The sequence below is a fragment of the Gracilinanus agilis genome, chromosome 4 (assembly GCF_016433145.1).
Source record: "Gracilinanus agilis isolate LMUSP501 chromosome 4, AgileGrace, whole genome shotgun sequence".
Classification (NCBI taxonomy): domain Eukaryota; kingdom Metazoa; phylum Chordata; class Mammalia; order Didelphimorphia; family Didelphidae; genus Gracilinanus; species Gracilinanus agilis.
The window spans coordinates 194,671,774-194,687,869 of NC_058133.1; the positions used below are offsets into that span (position 1 = coordinate 194,671,774).

Genomic DNA, 16,096 nt, shown 5'->3' on the forward strand with positions numbered 1-16,096 from the left:
AAATGTCTTGCTTGGCTTTATAACTTGAATGTAGAAAAAAGGAAGGGAACTGGTGGTGTTCAAAGGCTTGTTTCCCCCTTATCCTTTGGGCTGGTGGAGTTCACCCTACTCCCAGGTTTTTGTTATGATTTTGCACAGAAGATAGCTCTAAGAAGAGATGAGAAGCTGTTACAGTCTTAATGCATTTGAGAGCAATTCTGGAGTCTCTGGAGATTAAAATGGCTTAAAACAGGAAAGGCAGGGTGGAAGGGAAGTTAGAGGGTCTGTCTTCCCTTCTCTCCTTGAAGGGACTGAATAACATGTATTCCTTCTAATAACACGTGTCCTCCTCCCCATCAGACCTTTCTTTTTGAATTTCCAATGCTACAAATGAGAATCCAGAAAGCTCCTTGTTACAGTGAAGAATTACTCTAATACCTCCACAATAAAGACCACTACCTGAAGGCCCTGGCCTCTTTAAACTCAAAGACCACTAAACTTTGCATGCATTTTTGCCCTACCCCTACACTTCACCACACACAAACACAAACCCCTTCTTTCTTTCCACCCCCAATGTTTGGTGGATGAGGAAATATTCCAGAAAGTTATTGACCCAGACCAGATCAGTGCATCCCTAAATTCTTCTGGTTATTCCATTGAGTGTTAGCAATCTACAACCTTTCTCTTGTCTTCAGCTAATTTTATTGTCATCTTAGGCTGCCTTGTGTTAGGGAAAGAGGCTGCTAACCCCATTAAACTTCGATTGCTCCTATTCTTGTACTCAGGACAGTCTCCCCAGCTGGTGCTTTTGACACATATTTACATCCCAGGTAGAAGAGGTAACCCTTTTGGTTTTGCCCTCTACATCCTGGGAAAATGAGAAAAAATTTTGTCCTTTTTTCAATTTAGAATGGAGGAGAGAGTATTGTTCCAGCTCATTCTTAAGTAAAGCAGCCCCATTCTAAACATACATGAAGGGGAACAGAATTGTCAAGTCTCCCATATGAAACAAATGGCTGGGGGGTGGTTGGACAGGTTCAGCATTTTAAGCACAGAGAGCAAAGGTGGGGGGAAATGACATAGCAACAGATACTCTTGGGTCCAGTGGATGGCTCATTTCAAAAGGGCCAATTCCCTATATCTGGAATATGGCAACTTTGTAAGATCACAAAATTTGTAATCATCATACCTCCCCCCCCTTCCCCCCCCCCAAGTCTTTTAGAGATTCTTACCATGTTGTGATATCATGATATCTCCCAGGAAGTTTGGGGTGGTGGGCCTTATGAAAGAGGGACTAACTTGGGGAAGTAATCTTTTCCCCTTTGCAAGAAATTGAATGTGATGTCTCCAAAGGAGTAAGTCCAGGACTGCTCCTTATCTGAGATCACACTCTTTAGCACAGTCAGATCATTGCAATTGAAACAATGTGAATAAAGTTTTAGGCTCAACTCTTTGGGGGAAGGGAAAAACTCCACCAATCATGACATCTAGATTACCCACTGCTGTTTCCATTTTTTAAATAGGAATTTTCAGTCCTCTGTGCTTGTCTGTTTGCTCGGAGAAGTTTGAGACCCTATTACTGTTTTGAAATGCATGCATGTTACAAGACGAATCTCTGACCCAAGGAAAAAAAAATAAAACTCCAAATTTTGTGTACATCTCTTTTTTTACTACAGTTTTTGTGTCCACCTTATCTTTTTATTTGGAGTCAAGTTTTATTTAAAAACCCTTATCTTCCATCTTAGAATCAATACTAAGTATTGGTTCCAAGGCAGAAGAATGGTAAGGGCTAGGCAAAGGGGGTTAAGAGAATTACTCAGGGTCATATATCTAGGAAGTGTCTTGAGGCCATATTTGAACCCCGGACCTTCTGTCTCTGGGCCTGGCTGGCTCTTAATCTGCTGAGCCACCCAGCTGCCCCTTGGAATTAAATTTAAAGTATTTCACTTTCCAGTTTCCAAAGCAACTTTTAACACATCAAAATGCTTCAGTTTGGGGAATAGATGTATGTGGCCATTGCCATTCTACATACTTCCCCAGATTAGGCTAAAAGGGCAGTGCAGTTGATGCCTCCTTACTATCTCCTATCACTTCTCCCAAACTTCCCTACTTTTTATTTATTAATCTTCAATAAGATCTAGATACATGCCAACCCCTACAGAGTCCCAATCTACCAGTTGTGGGTGGGAAGTACTAGGTCCCCTCAAAAGTTTTACAGATAATCCTTAAAAAGGACAAGTCAGGGGACATGGTACCTAAGATTCCCTGCAGGTCAGGAAGACAAAAGGACTAGAATAAAATCCTTGAAAACAACTATGGAAGTTGCTCAGAAAGTAAGAAAGAGGAGATGTCTTATTACTTTATTATTTTTTTTTTTAAGAAAAGATTGGGTTCTGGGAGACGAAAATGGGTGAGAGGGGTTAGTCCATCCGTGCCTTCAGGGTCCGGGTGGTGATCTTGTCTTTCTCACTAAAGAGAGAATTAAGAGAACATAATTAACTTGTGACTTTCTTGTCACAACGCACTTGCCAATACAGACATTTTTACTTTTTTCAAGAAGCCTAGCAATAAATTCAATGTCAAAACCTAGAGGGATCCTTGGTGAACACCCAAAAGTCTTCTAACTCCTGGTTCACTGCTCATTAACACAATAACCTGCAGAGAACTGTACACTCTAATGTGGGGATTTGTTTTGCTTATTTGTGACAAGTTTTCTAGAAAAAAATGCATGATAACTTAAAAAAAAAAAAAGGTTCCTTTCCTGCAAATTAAATATAACCAACTGTCTACCATAAAAGGGGAAGCACTCATGGATAATCTAAAACATCCCTGAAATGGAAAGTAACTCACTTGCCTTTAAATTTTGCTAAACTACGTTTATTATTTAGTTTGCAATTCTGAAAACCAAACTAGGGGATGGAGAAAGAAAATGCAAAAATTTGCTGGCAAGCAGGAAATGGTCATCTTGAGATTTAAAAAAAAATTGGCCACAGATTTATGTATACCCCACTGCCCACCAAGAAAAAAAAACTGGACCACAGGGGAAGAAAAGAAAAATCTCCATGCATGTTTTACATCTGGTCTATGTCAAATCCCAAGGGCAGGTACCTATATTTGAAGTTATTTTCTAGGCATTTCTCTTTGCTTATTTTAGGTAGAATGGACCCCAAGTCTTCTGACATTTGGTCAGTCCAAAAAACCACCATGATAAGAAAGTATATAGCTCAGGGAACAAGACCAGGTACTATACCTTAAAGGATGGGGAAAGAGAATTGGGAGGAATATGAGTGGCTTAATTTATTCCTACTTCCTACAAAAACAAGTGGTGCCCTCTCCCAACCAGGGCAATAAAAAGAAATTTATACCACTGCATACTCACATGATATGGACAATCACCCCCATTCCTGACACAGCATCCCGATCCACAGCATTCAGCATGGCTTGGGAGATGGTTTCAAAGAGGTGCTCGGGTTCCTACCAAGAAAAGTCTCCTATCAACTCCCAAAGTCCTGGAAACCCTACTAGGCCCAGCCCCTTGGATCTTTTATCCACCGCCAGTATATCTCAGCTCTAGCACTGAAGTCTTCAGACTTAACCTCAGGTCTCATCCCAGCCCTTTCCTTGCTTCCTAGCCCTCAGTCTATGAGTAGGAAAAATAAGCCTTTAAAGTCTACTTCCTTTAAAAGTGGTAGTACTACAATTCAAAACTGTGGCTGGGATATGGACATCAGGCACGGGGACTGTTCTTTGGAGCCAAATACTGATTCTGGCCAGAAGCTTCTCTGTCAAGAAGTCCATTTTTTAGTATTAGTAATGCTTCTATATCATGTTTTTAATTGATGACAAAGGGACAGAATGCCCAGGCAACTGCCCTCAAGGTTTGGGATCTTCCAACACCAACCCCACCTCCACTCACCATGTCAGGTTCCCAGAGAGATTCACACATCCCATACATCTGCTCTGAGCAGGTACCACTGACCACGAAGTCATCAGTCACCATGGGGCAGCCAATGAGGTCCAAAGAACAAATAAAGGGCTCAAAGGTCTTAGGGTGCAAGCCAGCGATGACTGGCTCAGTGTAATAGGGGCCAAACCTGGCAGTGGTAGGATGGAAAGGAGTGGTCAGAAGAATTCAGTAGGTATCTCTCTACTCCCACACATCTCCCCTGGCTAAAGTCAGGGCCAAAAGAAAACATTCCATCAGCTTGTTTCCCCATATCAATAAGATTTCAACCTTTTCATTCCGTTTGGCACTAGCAATACTAAGGAACTCCCCTTCCTTTCTCCTGTATTTCCCTTAATGTTCCCTTTTATAAAAGCCTCTGGTACTTTCTTTTGGTCCCTCCCACCCTCAGGGTCTACTCTCCCATTTAGTCCTTCTCTTATAAGCTTACACCACCCTAAGGGCTATTCTCTACTTGTCAGTCTGTCAAGAGAGCTTGTCTCCCTGATCCTAAAGAAATGTGCTTCAGACTTCGGAAGCTAGGGGCTCCAATCTGGGAGTCACCCGTGAGGGTGGGTCTTCATGGGGATGGGGACCTAATACAAAAACTGCTAAGAGTTATATAATGCTTTTAGGTTCACAAAGTGCTTTATATTCACTACCTCAGGAGAAGGTACAGATGAGTTGTCAGCCATACCAGTGGAGCTAGTACCCATACAAATGAAAGTATGTAGGGGTAGGGGAAAAAGTGTGGCCCATTTTATTATTATTTTTTTTAAAGCCCTTACCTTCCATCTTAGAATCAATACTGTGTATTGGTTTTAAGACAGAAGAGTGGTAAGGGCTAGGCAATGGAGGTTAAGTGACTTGGGTTCAGGATCACATAGTTAGGGAGTGACTGGGGCCAGATTTGAACCTAGGACCTCCTGTCTCTGGGCCTGGCTCTCAATCCATTGAGCCACCCAGCTGCCCCCCTGTGGGCCATTTTAAATCAAAGCAGTAACTATGAAATGGGAAGTAGCTAAGAACAGTGTTGGATCTGAGGAGAAAAATTTGGGATTAGACTCCATCTCTGACATTTAAGCCAGATGACCAAGGATGGTCTGTCTCACATCTCATAACAAGGAAAGTATTTTCTAAATCCCTAAAGAAAACTACAGATATTACGCCCACTTTACAGATGAGGCATGGAGAGGTTAAATGATTTTGCCAATGCTCACCACACCTAGTAAATGTCAGAGGCCAGATTAAACCAGGTCTCTTCTAACTCCCATGACCATATTCTTCTTACTCTACCTTACCACATCCCTTAGAAAGTCTCCCTTTGGAAACAAGACCTCCCAAAAATTGAACTCATCTTCCACAATAGCATATATATAGGAATACTCTCTTTTAGCACCAGCACTACGTATCCAGTGCCCCTACTTTGATCCCAACCAGTTAACCCTGAAGGCCCTTTCTGATCTTTAAGTCCAGGCCTTGCTCACCGCTTCTCATAGAGGAGATTGGCCACCATACTCATGAGGGTATAAGGCTTGATCTGTCTTCCTTCCTTCAGTTCATATAAATTCAGCCGGAATTTGAGGCGCTGAGCACTGAGGGAAGAAACCAAGAACCCAACCATGTCAGTCCTGTTGCGAGACATACAGATGGCAAGTGACAAAAGAGACAAAGCCATTACCAATCCAAGATAAAACTCACCTTTCGAGAAGCCTTCTCAAAATAACTCCACCTGTTTCATTAAGACCCTGACAGCACACAGGACTTTACTAAATAGTATCAGTGAACAAGCAACTTTAGAAATATTTCCTTCGATAGTTCTGTTTGCTGTCTGTCTTAACTGTACAAACAGATAGGTGAAGTGAGGGGTAAGCATATTGTGTAAATGGAATTAACTCAAGCCCATTCATAGTTAAAACTCTAGCCACCAGAGATAATGTCATTCCCACCTCCCTTAGTGGGGAGGGGAGATGAGTTACCCACATGTGTCAATAAGTAACAAATCAAGAACAAGGGACTGCCCTTTGGGCAGTCCAAAACAGTGTTGAGGCTGCCATTTGTCCACTTGAATTAGAGGTGGACCTCCAGGAAGCAACGAAAGCTGCTATCTTTCAAATATGATGGTAAACTTCCTGTTGGGGCACTAGGCCCTTTGAACTTGGTGCTGAAGGATCTCTGCAGAGCAGAGACTTCAGGCAGCTTCCCCTCTGAATTGTCACGTGGGTAAGTTAGGCTGGTTCCCTTTCACCTACCTGGGTGTTTCCAGAACCTCTACCTCAAGGAGGCTTCTTTGTCTCTCTAATTGTTAAGGCCTTGTGACTAGTAGTCTAGTTTAATTAGCCTTTTAACCCTCTCTCGGTGTGGACCTCGGCAAGTCAAGGCCAGCCTCTCCCTCTCTCTATTTCCCTACCTCCAACCTTCCTAATTGTAAATAAACTACCATAAAACCCATCCTGACTTGGGTCTATTTAATTATGGAATCAATCTGAATTTGATCAATTCCTGGCGACCACACCTTAAATATAATATCTAATTTTCCCTCTTACAATATTCCATTCCTCTGTATCTTTTAAAACTTTTTTCATGATAAGCAAGGTGATTTCAGAAAAAGCTGGAAAGATCTGCAAGAACTGATGCAGAGCAAAATAAACAGAACTGGGAGACTGTACACAGTAACAGCAATATTGTACAATGATTATCTGTGAAAACTTGACTACTCTCAGCAATGAAATGATCTGCAACAATCCTGAAAGATTTATGATGGGGAAAGCAATCCACCTCCAGAGAAAGAACTGTTGGAATTGTCTTTCACATCTGTGTTTTTATGGTTTTATCTGGGGGTTTTGGTTACTAGGACTTCGCTCTTACAACAACGACACAACGACCAATATGAAAGTATGTTTTGTGTGACAAAAAAATTAATTTAAGGGAAAAAAAGTTTCTACCTTCTCTTCTCAGCTATACTTCAAGCATGGTTCTTGCTATTTAAATGCTTTATTCATATTTGTATCCTTCTTCCTCTCCCCACCAATTGTAATCAAGGCAAGTCCTTGATAAACACTAGACCACAAACAGAGCTAGGGAAAAGTGATGGCAGAGGGGCAGACAAAGAATATTCAAGGCAAGAGTACCTGCTGGGGGTAGGGTGGCATCAGCTCTTTGTGTCCTGACAGTCCCATGAAGCCTAAGAGACCTTTTCTCAGAAAAGTGTTTTTAGAACACTGAAGAAAATTCTAGCTTGAGTTCAGTTAAAATAAAAATGTAATTCTCCCTCTCCCCCCATCTAAATTCACGGAATCTCTTGAAATCCATCCTGAGGATCCCTGATTTGAGAGTCCCCCTTTGTCAGAGGAAGGCAGAAAGCTCACACTTACACGGTCTGTACGTCGGTGGCGAGCCCAGCCAGGCCAATATATAAGCGGTCCCCCATGGGGAAGATCTTCTGGAAGTCGGTGGTTACCATCTGGGCTTGGATGCCAAAGCGCCTGTCTGCAGCAATGGCCACACAGTTCTTCCCCTTCATGGCCATGACGGCCCCTCCGTTATAGGACATAATAGACTGGGGGCGGGGGACGACAAGGGAGGTCAGTGGCAGGGGCAGCCACGGCCCCTCCGCCCCCAGCGGCCCAGGCCCGCGGCTTCCTCTGCAGCCTCCTCCAAGGTCCGCTCCCCGCATCAAGGCCCTCCGGCTCTTTACCCTCCGTCGCCCCCTGGACCTCCCCCGGGACTGCTCTCCTCCCTCTGTCCTCTCCCCTATCCAGTTTTCCCCGAGTTCCCTTCCTTCTTAATCTTCCAGAGCCACACACACTCACCATTGTGCCGGCGTTTGAGAGGAACCCTATAACACAGCTAATCCTCGACTTCCCGGGACTCCGGCCCTCACAGGTTGCAGCCGCGATCACTGCCGGTCCTGCCCCTTCCCCTCGCTGGATTTTCAATGGTCCATCGTGCGATTTCCCGTCACTATCCGGACCTTTGATTGGTTTTCTCGCTATGATCAAGTCACGTGGGTCCGAGCGAGTAGGGGTAGACCTATCAGAAGTGGGCGGGGAAGGGGACGCGGGGGAGGACCGAAAGTGAAAAGTCACGGTACGGAAGCAATCCTCTACGCGCTGAGGGGCATGTTGGGATTGTGGAGGACTCCATTGAATGCCGCCATCTCCCAGGCGCATGCGCAGGGATATCTAGTGTTATTCTTGTAACGTGTTTGCGGCGTTTGTGCCCTTTAATACTGGTATCACTATCACCGGCAAATTCGCGTCTAGAAGCTGCGGCCGCAAGGGTTGCACATGGCTGAACCGAAACGAACGAGATTCCAGCCACATAGAACCACCCCTCTGTCCCGCCCCGGTCCAGGAAAATAGTGACCAAACCTGATAGAGGTGCATATGGCGTTGCTCCTTTCCTAAACGGGGCTCAGTGACCAGTGTTCTGGTCAAACTTAAAATACTTTTGGGGGGAAACCTCATCAGTTAGGTGGTGCAGCGAATACAATACTGGACTTGGCAAGATAAGTTCAAATCCAGTTTCAGAAACTTCCTAGTTTATGTGGACTCTGGCAAAGTGACTTAATTTCTGTCCATTACTCATCTGAGATAATAACTACAACTAGCTGACAGAGTTGTGAGGTTAAAGAGAGTTAAGAAATATGTAATGCTTTTGATGTATGGATGAGAGATACTTTGTTGTAAAAGAGTCTATAAGTCATCCATCCATCCTTCTATTTATCATGTATCTTTGGTTCTGTTAAATGTTTTTTTCATAATGAACAAATGACAAGCACAACAGGATCTTATATTTTTCTTTCAGTTAAATATAAAGGCATAAACATGTGATTCATTGATGAATATTATGCTTAAAATTTGCTTGATCTTTGTTTAAGCTTCCTATTCTCAGTTACCTCCACTTCAGTCCCACAGGTAACCTGTTGTTCCCTCTTTCCAACCCTGCTCTAATCTCATCATTAGTAAGGTTTTTTGCCATATCTTGCCAAGGCCAAGCCTTCACATCGTTTCCACCTGTTGCATCCCATACCAGTGCAGTCATTAGGCTCCCCTTTATAGCACCCCTTTATGTGTTGTCTTCTTTTGAATATAAGCTCCTTTGTCAAAGAAAGAGGAAAAGGACCCATGTGTATGTACAAAACTATTTAGAGTAGTTTTTTTCATAATAGCCTCAAACTGGAAACTAAGAGACTTTCCTCCTAGTGGGAAAATAGGCAAACAAATTATGGCTTATGAATGTAATTGAATGTTATTATGCATTAAGAAATGATGAGGGCAAAGTGGATAGAGTACTGGTCTTGAAATCAAGAAGACAATATTTTCCTGAGTTCAAATCAGGCCTCAGACACTTATTAGTTGGACAAGTCACTTAAAGCTGTTTGACTTGGGTTCCTCATCTGTCAAATGAGCTGGAAAAGGAAATGGCAACCAAATACAGATCTTTGCCAAGAAAACCCCAAATGAAGTCACAAAGAACCAGACACTACTGAAAAACAACAAAGAAATGATTAATTGAACACTTCAGAACCTTGGAAGACTTCTATGAACTGATATGGAGAAAAATGAATAGAACTAGAACAATTTAAACAATGATAACAACATGGTAGAGAAATCCAGCTTTGAAAGACTTTAGAACTCTGATCCCTACAACGATAAACCATGAGTGAAGAAGACTAAAGAAGTGACAGGATACTGACCTCCAGCCAGAGAGACGGTGAACTAAAAATACAGAGATATATTTGGGTATATGACCAATGTGGGAATTAATTTTGCTTCATTATGTATATTTATAATTATACTTTTTTTTTGCTGTTCAATGTGGAGAGAATTGGGAGAGGGACAAAAATGCATGTGAAATAATTCATAAATTTCTTCCCAAAGTTTTTAAAAAAGAAGCTATGTAAGGGAAGAAACTCTGTCTTGCTTGTATTTGTCTCCTCACAACTTAACATAGTGCCTGGCATATTGTAAACAATTAATAAATGCTCTATCCAGGAATGGTAATAAAAATGAAAACCATTCTGCCTTTAAGGAACTTTTATCCTACTTGATGGGGGCAAGGGGAGACAATATTTATACAGAGAAGTAACTACAAAGTACAACACTGGGGGCCTATTATTGAAAGTTACACTTGAGATGGACCATGATCAAAGTCAGGGTTTCCAAAAGACCAAGACTGAAGCCAAAATACCTGAGCTGCCTTGTAACCTGAGACAAGCCAATTAGTCTTTCTGAGCTTTAGTTTCTTCCTATAAAATGGCAACAATACTTTCATTACTTTCCTTACTGGGTCATGGAATAAAAAAAAGAAAGAAAAAAAAAAAAAGAAAAAAAAAAGAAACCCTGAAACATAGAAATGTGATAAATAGGACATATTGCTATGATTTCATTTGTTTAAATAATCCCTGAATGGGAAAACTCCCTCTACCCTTACAGATGACACTTTCACTGTATCTTATAGTCTTAGGGAATTGCCTAATGAATTGAGAGTTTTTGTGATTTGTCCCAGGGTCACACAGTCAGTATGGGTCAGAGGTTGGAATTAAACTCACCCAATAACCAATCCTGGACATTACTATTAACTGCTGATAATTTTTTAAAAATTCTATCCCAGGTAGCCTCAAAACAAACAAACAAACAAAAAACAGGATTGCTTTCCCCCAGTGAGTGTATGAGGATGGACATGTATAGTATTTCATTTTCTAGAATAGTAGGATTTAGAGCTAGAAAAAGGACCCTAGCAATCATTCAGAAGAGGAAAACAAAATCCTAGAGAAATTAAATGACTTACCCAAGTGACAAGACATAATTTAAAGTCAGCTCCTCTGACTTAAGATATAATATTCATGGTGATAGTGAGTGCTTAATGATTTTATCTATCATCTCTTTATCCATCCATTCATCCCCCGTTTGCTATATCCATCCTTCCATGTATTTATCATCCATCAGTCCATGCATCTATCTATCCATCCATCTATTCATATATCATTTATCCATCCATCCATCCATCTAGCTATAGGAGCATGTATCATCTATCCATTTATCCATACATCTATCACCTGTCTATTCATTTTTTTCTATCTATCCATCTCTCTCTCTCTCTCTCTCTCTCTCTCTCTCTCTCTCTCTCTCTCTCTCTCTCTGTATATCTATCCTAATCTATCTACACCTCACTGTTAGCTACTACGAAGCCTCATTAAAGAAGGAAAATCTGCCAAAGAATTTTGAAAGACTAAGTAAATCTGATCAACCACAATGGCCACTCTCCTTCCAAGGTCCAGTGAGGAAGTGTGCTAGTCACCTCCTGCCAAGACAGATGATTGGCTCCGGATGCAGAAGGAGACATACAATTTTGGACATGGCCAATGTGGGAATCTCTTTCACTTGGCTGTGCTTATACCTTACAAGGGTTTTTTGTTTGTTTGTTTACAGTGGGAAGAGATCAGTGGTGAGGTGAGAAAAATTAAAAACCACTATTTTAAAGGGTTAAAAATAAAGGAAGCCTTTCTTTTTCCCCCTCTACTCCCACCCATAAAAAGAAAGCGACACCTCCGTGTGTTCCAAAGCGAAATAAAAACTTTAAATTTTTTTTGCTGTTTGTGGATTTTTTTCCCCCGTCATTGTTTCCATTTTCATCAGCTGGAACACAATGCGCTCTTTAGAAACTGATTCTTCCCTCGCCACCCCACCACACATAGTGAACCCCATCGCGGACACTCGTGGAATGCATAATACTCAGAATCCTGAATCCTTGCTCTCGCATCTGGGTCCGCGCCCTTTTTCTGTCCGTTGTCTCTTCGCTTCGCATCTCGTCTTCCCACACCCTTGGGCCTCCGCTTGCAGATCTGGCTCCCAACCACCCCGCCCATATCTGTCACCCTCACAGATCCGCTTTCTTTTTCTACTCCGCAATCACAGCTTCGCCCCTAGCTGCCGCCAGTGGGCTCCCTTCTATTGACTCAGGACGCTGTGAGGTTGGCGAACAGCACAGTCTCTGTGGCGCAATCGGTTAGCGCGTTCGGCTGTTAACCGAAAGGTTGGTGGTTCGAGCCCACCCAGGGACGCGAGTTTTTTTCCATAAGGAATTCTCCAGCCCACTTTCCTTTCGTCAATCTACCTCCCACACAAGATCACCAGACTCCGGTTTGAGATATTAACAAATATGTATGACGTCTGAATCAATGTCCTAGGGAAACGTCGTTTGCTTCCGTCAGTAGATGCTTGATAGATCCCCTACCTTAGAAATTCGGCTGCAGCGAAAAGGCAAAAGGGAGAGGAGGGAAGTGATCCTTTTTATAATTTTATAATTTGGAAGAAATTTGCGCCGAAGGCTGGACTGCTATTGTCCATAGCAATTTATTTGGTGCATTCAGAGTCACATTCTGGTTCTCTTTGTGTGGAAGGGGTGCGGGGTGGGGGTGGGGGGAGAGAGAGAGAGAGAGACAGAGACAGAGAGACAGAGAGACAGAGAGAGACAGAGACAATGTTAAAAGAAAGAAAAACAAACAACGAAAAAAAACAAAGAGAAGGAAACAAACAAAAAGAAATATATGAGAAATACAAAGGGAAATGCAGAAAAAACAGAAGATAGACTTAAATGAAGAAAAAACAGAAGACAGACTTAAGAAAGCAAGAGGAAGAAAGATGGGTAAAACAAGAAATGAAAGAAAAAAGAATGTAGTAGATAGATCCTCTTTTCTATCATCATTAGCATCCTCAAAAAGAGAAGCTCCTAATTGTTCTTGGTTCTGAACAAAAATAACTGCAGTAACCCTTTGAGAACTTATGATAGAAGACAGACAGACTGATTCCAACATTAGAGTAAAATCTTGGAGCTAGTACAGAATGAAATTGTAAAGTATTAAAATCAGATCCGAGTCAGTGGGAATTGAAGTGGGGGTTGTGTCTCCATGTAGGGAGTTAAGGGGAAAAGATTTTGGTAGGAAGAGGATCCTTTTTTAGGAAGAAGGCAATGGAACAATCTTGAAATTTCGTAGAATCATAGATTTTAAATGGAAGAGACCTCAGAGGTCATCCAGTCCAGCCCCCTTATTTTACAAATTAAGGAAATGAAAACCAGAGTGGTTAAATAGCCTCAAATTAAGTAAAATTTCTTCTTTTATAGAGCTTTGAATGTTAGAAGGGGGTTTTATGAAGTGGATTTGTAGGGTACCTTGGTTACACTCCTAGGACTCTGGCCTCAAAGGGTTTTTCCCTTCAGCTTCTCAGTTCACTCTCCTATTTCCTCTGGCTGTCCTCCCAGATTAGACTGAGCAGAATAGCATCTGCTTTCTACAGACACAACCTGCCAATCCGAGGAGCCTATTCCAGCTGTGACAACTGGCCACATTCAAATCGTTAATTCCTTAGGAGTTAGCAATTTGAACTCTTCTTGATCTATAGAAGGAATATAAAAAGAATAGAGGAAAGGGGATAGTTTTTTGAATTCACCCTGGGAGATGTTTCAATATATTCAAATTGGGCAGGAGAGAAGGAGAAGGCTGAGAGGAGGACAGCTCAAGAGTGCTGACCCTTGAGATCCTCTACCCCTCTGCTAGCTCTTGATTCTTACTCATTCAGCCTTTTCTATTTCATATCAGAGATGGTTCTTAGGGAGAGGGAAATAACTGGTTTAGGTTCTCCTGGTATTCCCAAATGATTCTTTATCAATTCCTCCCTCCCCAAAATATGGGTCCTTCTTCCTCTTCCCCTTCCTCTTTTTCTTCTCCCCTTCTTCCTCTTTCTCTTCAATCTACTTTTCCTTCCTCTTCCTTCATTCCTTCCTTTTTTCATTTCTCCTCCACTGATTTGTATCCCCCCTCCTTTTTTTCATTTCTTCCTGCCTTATTCCTCCTATCTTTTCCCCAACTCTTTCTTCTCTTTCTCTTCCTCCTCTTCCAGCTCAATCCCACACATTTATTAAGCACTTCCTGCAGGCAAGGCACTATTCTAAGCGCTGGAGAAGCAAAAAGGCCCTGTCCTCAAGGAGTCATAAAGGAGGGGGTAGGACACGTGTACACATACAAGAAAGAGTAAGATTAGTGCAAAGGAGAGATCCAAGCCAAGTGCTAAGGGAAATTTGTGGAAGGAGAGCTCAATTTCATTGTTTCCTCTTGCTTTTTCTCTCCCCCATCCATCCCTTTCTTCTTTTTCTCCTGCCCACTCCCCCAATGTGAATGGGAAAGGGGTCACAGACTCAAAGGCTCAATTTATCTAGAAGCTCCACCCTGGGCTGTGTATAGATTAAGCCTTGATTATTTACTCTGCTGGTCAGTGGCCAGGGAATGAAAGCAGGGAGCTAGCCTTATCATAAGCGATTTTATTAAAATTCATAAAGCATCAACCCACGTGCATAATTACATTTCTAGCCGGATAATCGAGTTCTGAGAGAAGCATACTCCATCCATCGGTCCAATTAATTTTGTAAAACGAAAAGCAAATCGATCTCCCTTGTCACCCCTGCTGGCCGTCGCCATAACACACCAATAATTTTGCGGGTACCTGCAAGCCTAGGGCCTAGGTTGATTCTCTCAAAGACTTTCTCAAGCCTTCCCCCATCCCTTGACCACCCATCTTTTGGGGGTGTTTCCCCCTTCCCCGGGGTAAGAGCATCATGTACATGAGGGAGGGGCTTGGCCTGAAGAATCATCTTATAATCGTTGAACCCTGAAATATTCTCTGGGTCGCTAGGTGTGCACCCTATCCCACAAAACCCTCCTGCCAAGCTCTTCTGCACCGCAGAAAGTGAGATGGGAAGAAAGAACTGAGGTTGCTAAACACGCAGGCTACGCTAGAAAGAAGCGCAGGCAGGAGAATCTGGCCCACTAGCCACAGGTTTCTTTCTCTGGCTATATGTCCTGGAAAGTGTATTTTTGGTTTTCGTTTATCCTTTGTTGTTCCCCCTTCATTGTCTCTTTTCCTGTTTTCTTTTTTTTTTTTTTTTCTCCCTTCCCTTGAGCGCGCACTCGCGCGCTCACACACACAGACCTCAGACTGGGGTCCAGCTTTGTATAGGATGCATGGAGGAGAGCACCCAGGGCGCAAACGTCAAAGCTTATGGCACCCCTGTCGGGTCTGGGCTTTCCTTGGGGTCTGCACTCCAACCCTCACAACCCTTCCTCCCTCTCACTCCCTAGCCTCGCACCCCTGCTCGAGCTCCTCCCTCTCTGCTGTGTCCTGACACGCGGTGCTCTTCTTTGCTGCTGTCGAAATTGGCGGAGAACAGCACCAGTACTTGGAGGCTAAAGACCCCACGCCTCCTCTGGGGGGCCGGGCAGGGGCCCAGGGACGGCTCCTCCTCCGGCAGGCTGGCGCCGAGCCGGCGTGGTCCCTTAGGTCGTCGGAGCGATTTAAACCCCCAAGGGAGGGGGGGCTGGAATTAAAGATGGGAAAGAAATTACATGCTCACATTAGGTGTGCGTACACAGACACATATGCATCATGTGCGCGCACACCCGTATACGTATATATAATTGACAATTGAAAATCAATTCCATTTGGATTAAGCAAAAAAGCCAAGATAGAACAATACCGAGGCCGGATGGACCAGCAGCCAAGGCGAGAGAGACTCCCACCCAGAGCCCCCTGCCTAATCGATAACATATTTTGACTGAGTGTACAATATTCCACTTCGAGGTTTTATTTCTCGATTTTCCCAGCCTCAGGCAGCCAGCTCGGAGCCTAGCCTCCTTTTGGGGGGGGGGCAAGGGTGGGGTCACAGGCTTAGTGGGGGCTAGGCATTTCGGGGTAAGGGATGTGGGGGGGTGAACCGAGGAAGAGAGATAAGGGTGGGAGGCAGCTACTCTAGGTGGGGAAGGATGAGTGGAGCTGTTCAGGGCCGGAGAAGGCGTGTCCTAGCCTAAGACGGGGTTGGGAATAGTGGGGGGAAGGGGGCCCAACCTAGCCTGCCTCCCCCCAGCCCCCCTCTTCCCCCTCTCCGCAAACACCCTGAAGGAATGAGGTCACGTGGGGTGGGGAGTGGGAGGGACCAACTCCAGTCTGAAGGAAAAAAAGCCATTTTGGTCCCCCCTCTCCGCCCCCCATCCCCAGTCCCTCCCCTCCCCCTTTTCGTCCCCTCCCCTCCCCTCTCCTCTCTCCCTCCCATCCACCCACCCCAAGCCGCTTTCACAAACTCCTTTCTTACGCCAGGTTTCTCCCCTCCCGCCTCCGG

At 43.6% G+C, this 16,096-nt stretch overlaps 1 protein-coding gene and 1 non-coding gene across 2 annotated transcripts; one reads left to right on the forward strand and one right to left on the reverse strand.

Annotated features, from left to right (window-relative positions):
* Window positions 1–2,325: 2,325 nt before the first annotated feature.
* Window positions 2,326–7,900, reverse strand: PSMB3 (proteasome 20S subunit beta 3). Its single transcript, XM_044672289.1, has 6 exons — window positions 7,735–7,900; window positions 7,297–7,481; window positions 5,410–5,517; window positions 3,896–4,073; window positions 3,359–3,453; window positions 2,326–2,448 (listed from the first exon to the last, which is right to left on the reverse strand). The coding sequence occupies exons 1-6, from the start codon at window positions 7,735–7,737 to the stop codon at window positions 2,400–2,402; spliced, it is 618 nt and encodes a 205-aa protein (XP_044528224.1). The 5' UTR covers window positions 7,738–7,900; the 3' UTR covers window positions 2,326–2,399.
* Window positions 7,901–11,916: 4,016 nt separating this feature from the next.
* TRNAN-GUU lies at window positions 11,917–11,990 on the forward strand. The gene has a single exon. It is a non-coding gene; the product is annotated as a tRNA-Asn (tRNA).
* The last annotated feature ends 4,106 nt before the right edge of the window (window positions 11,991–16,096 follow it).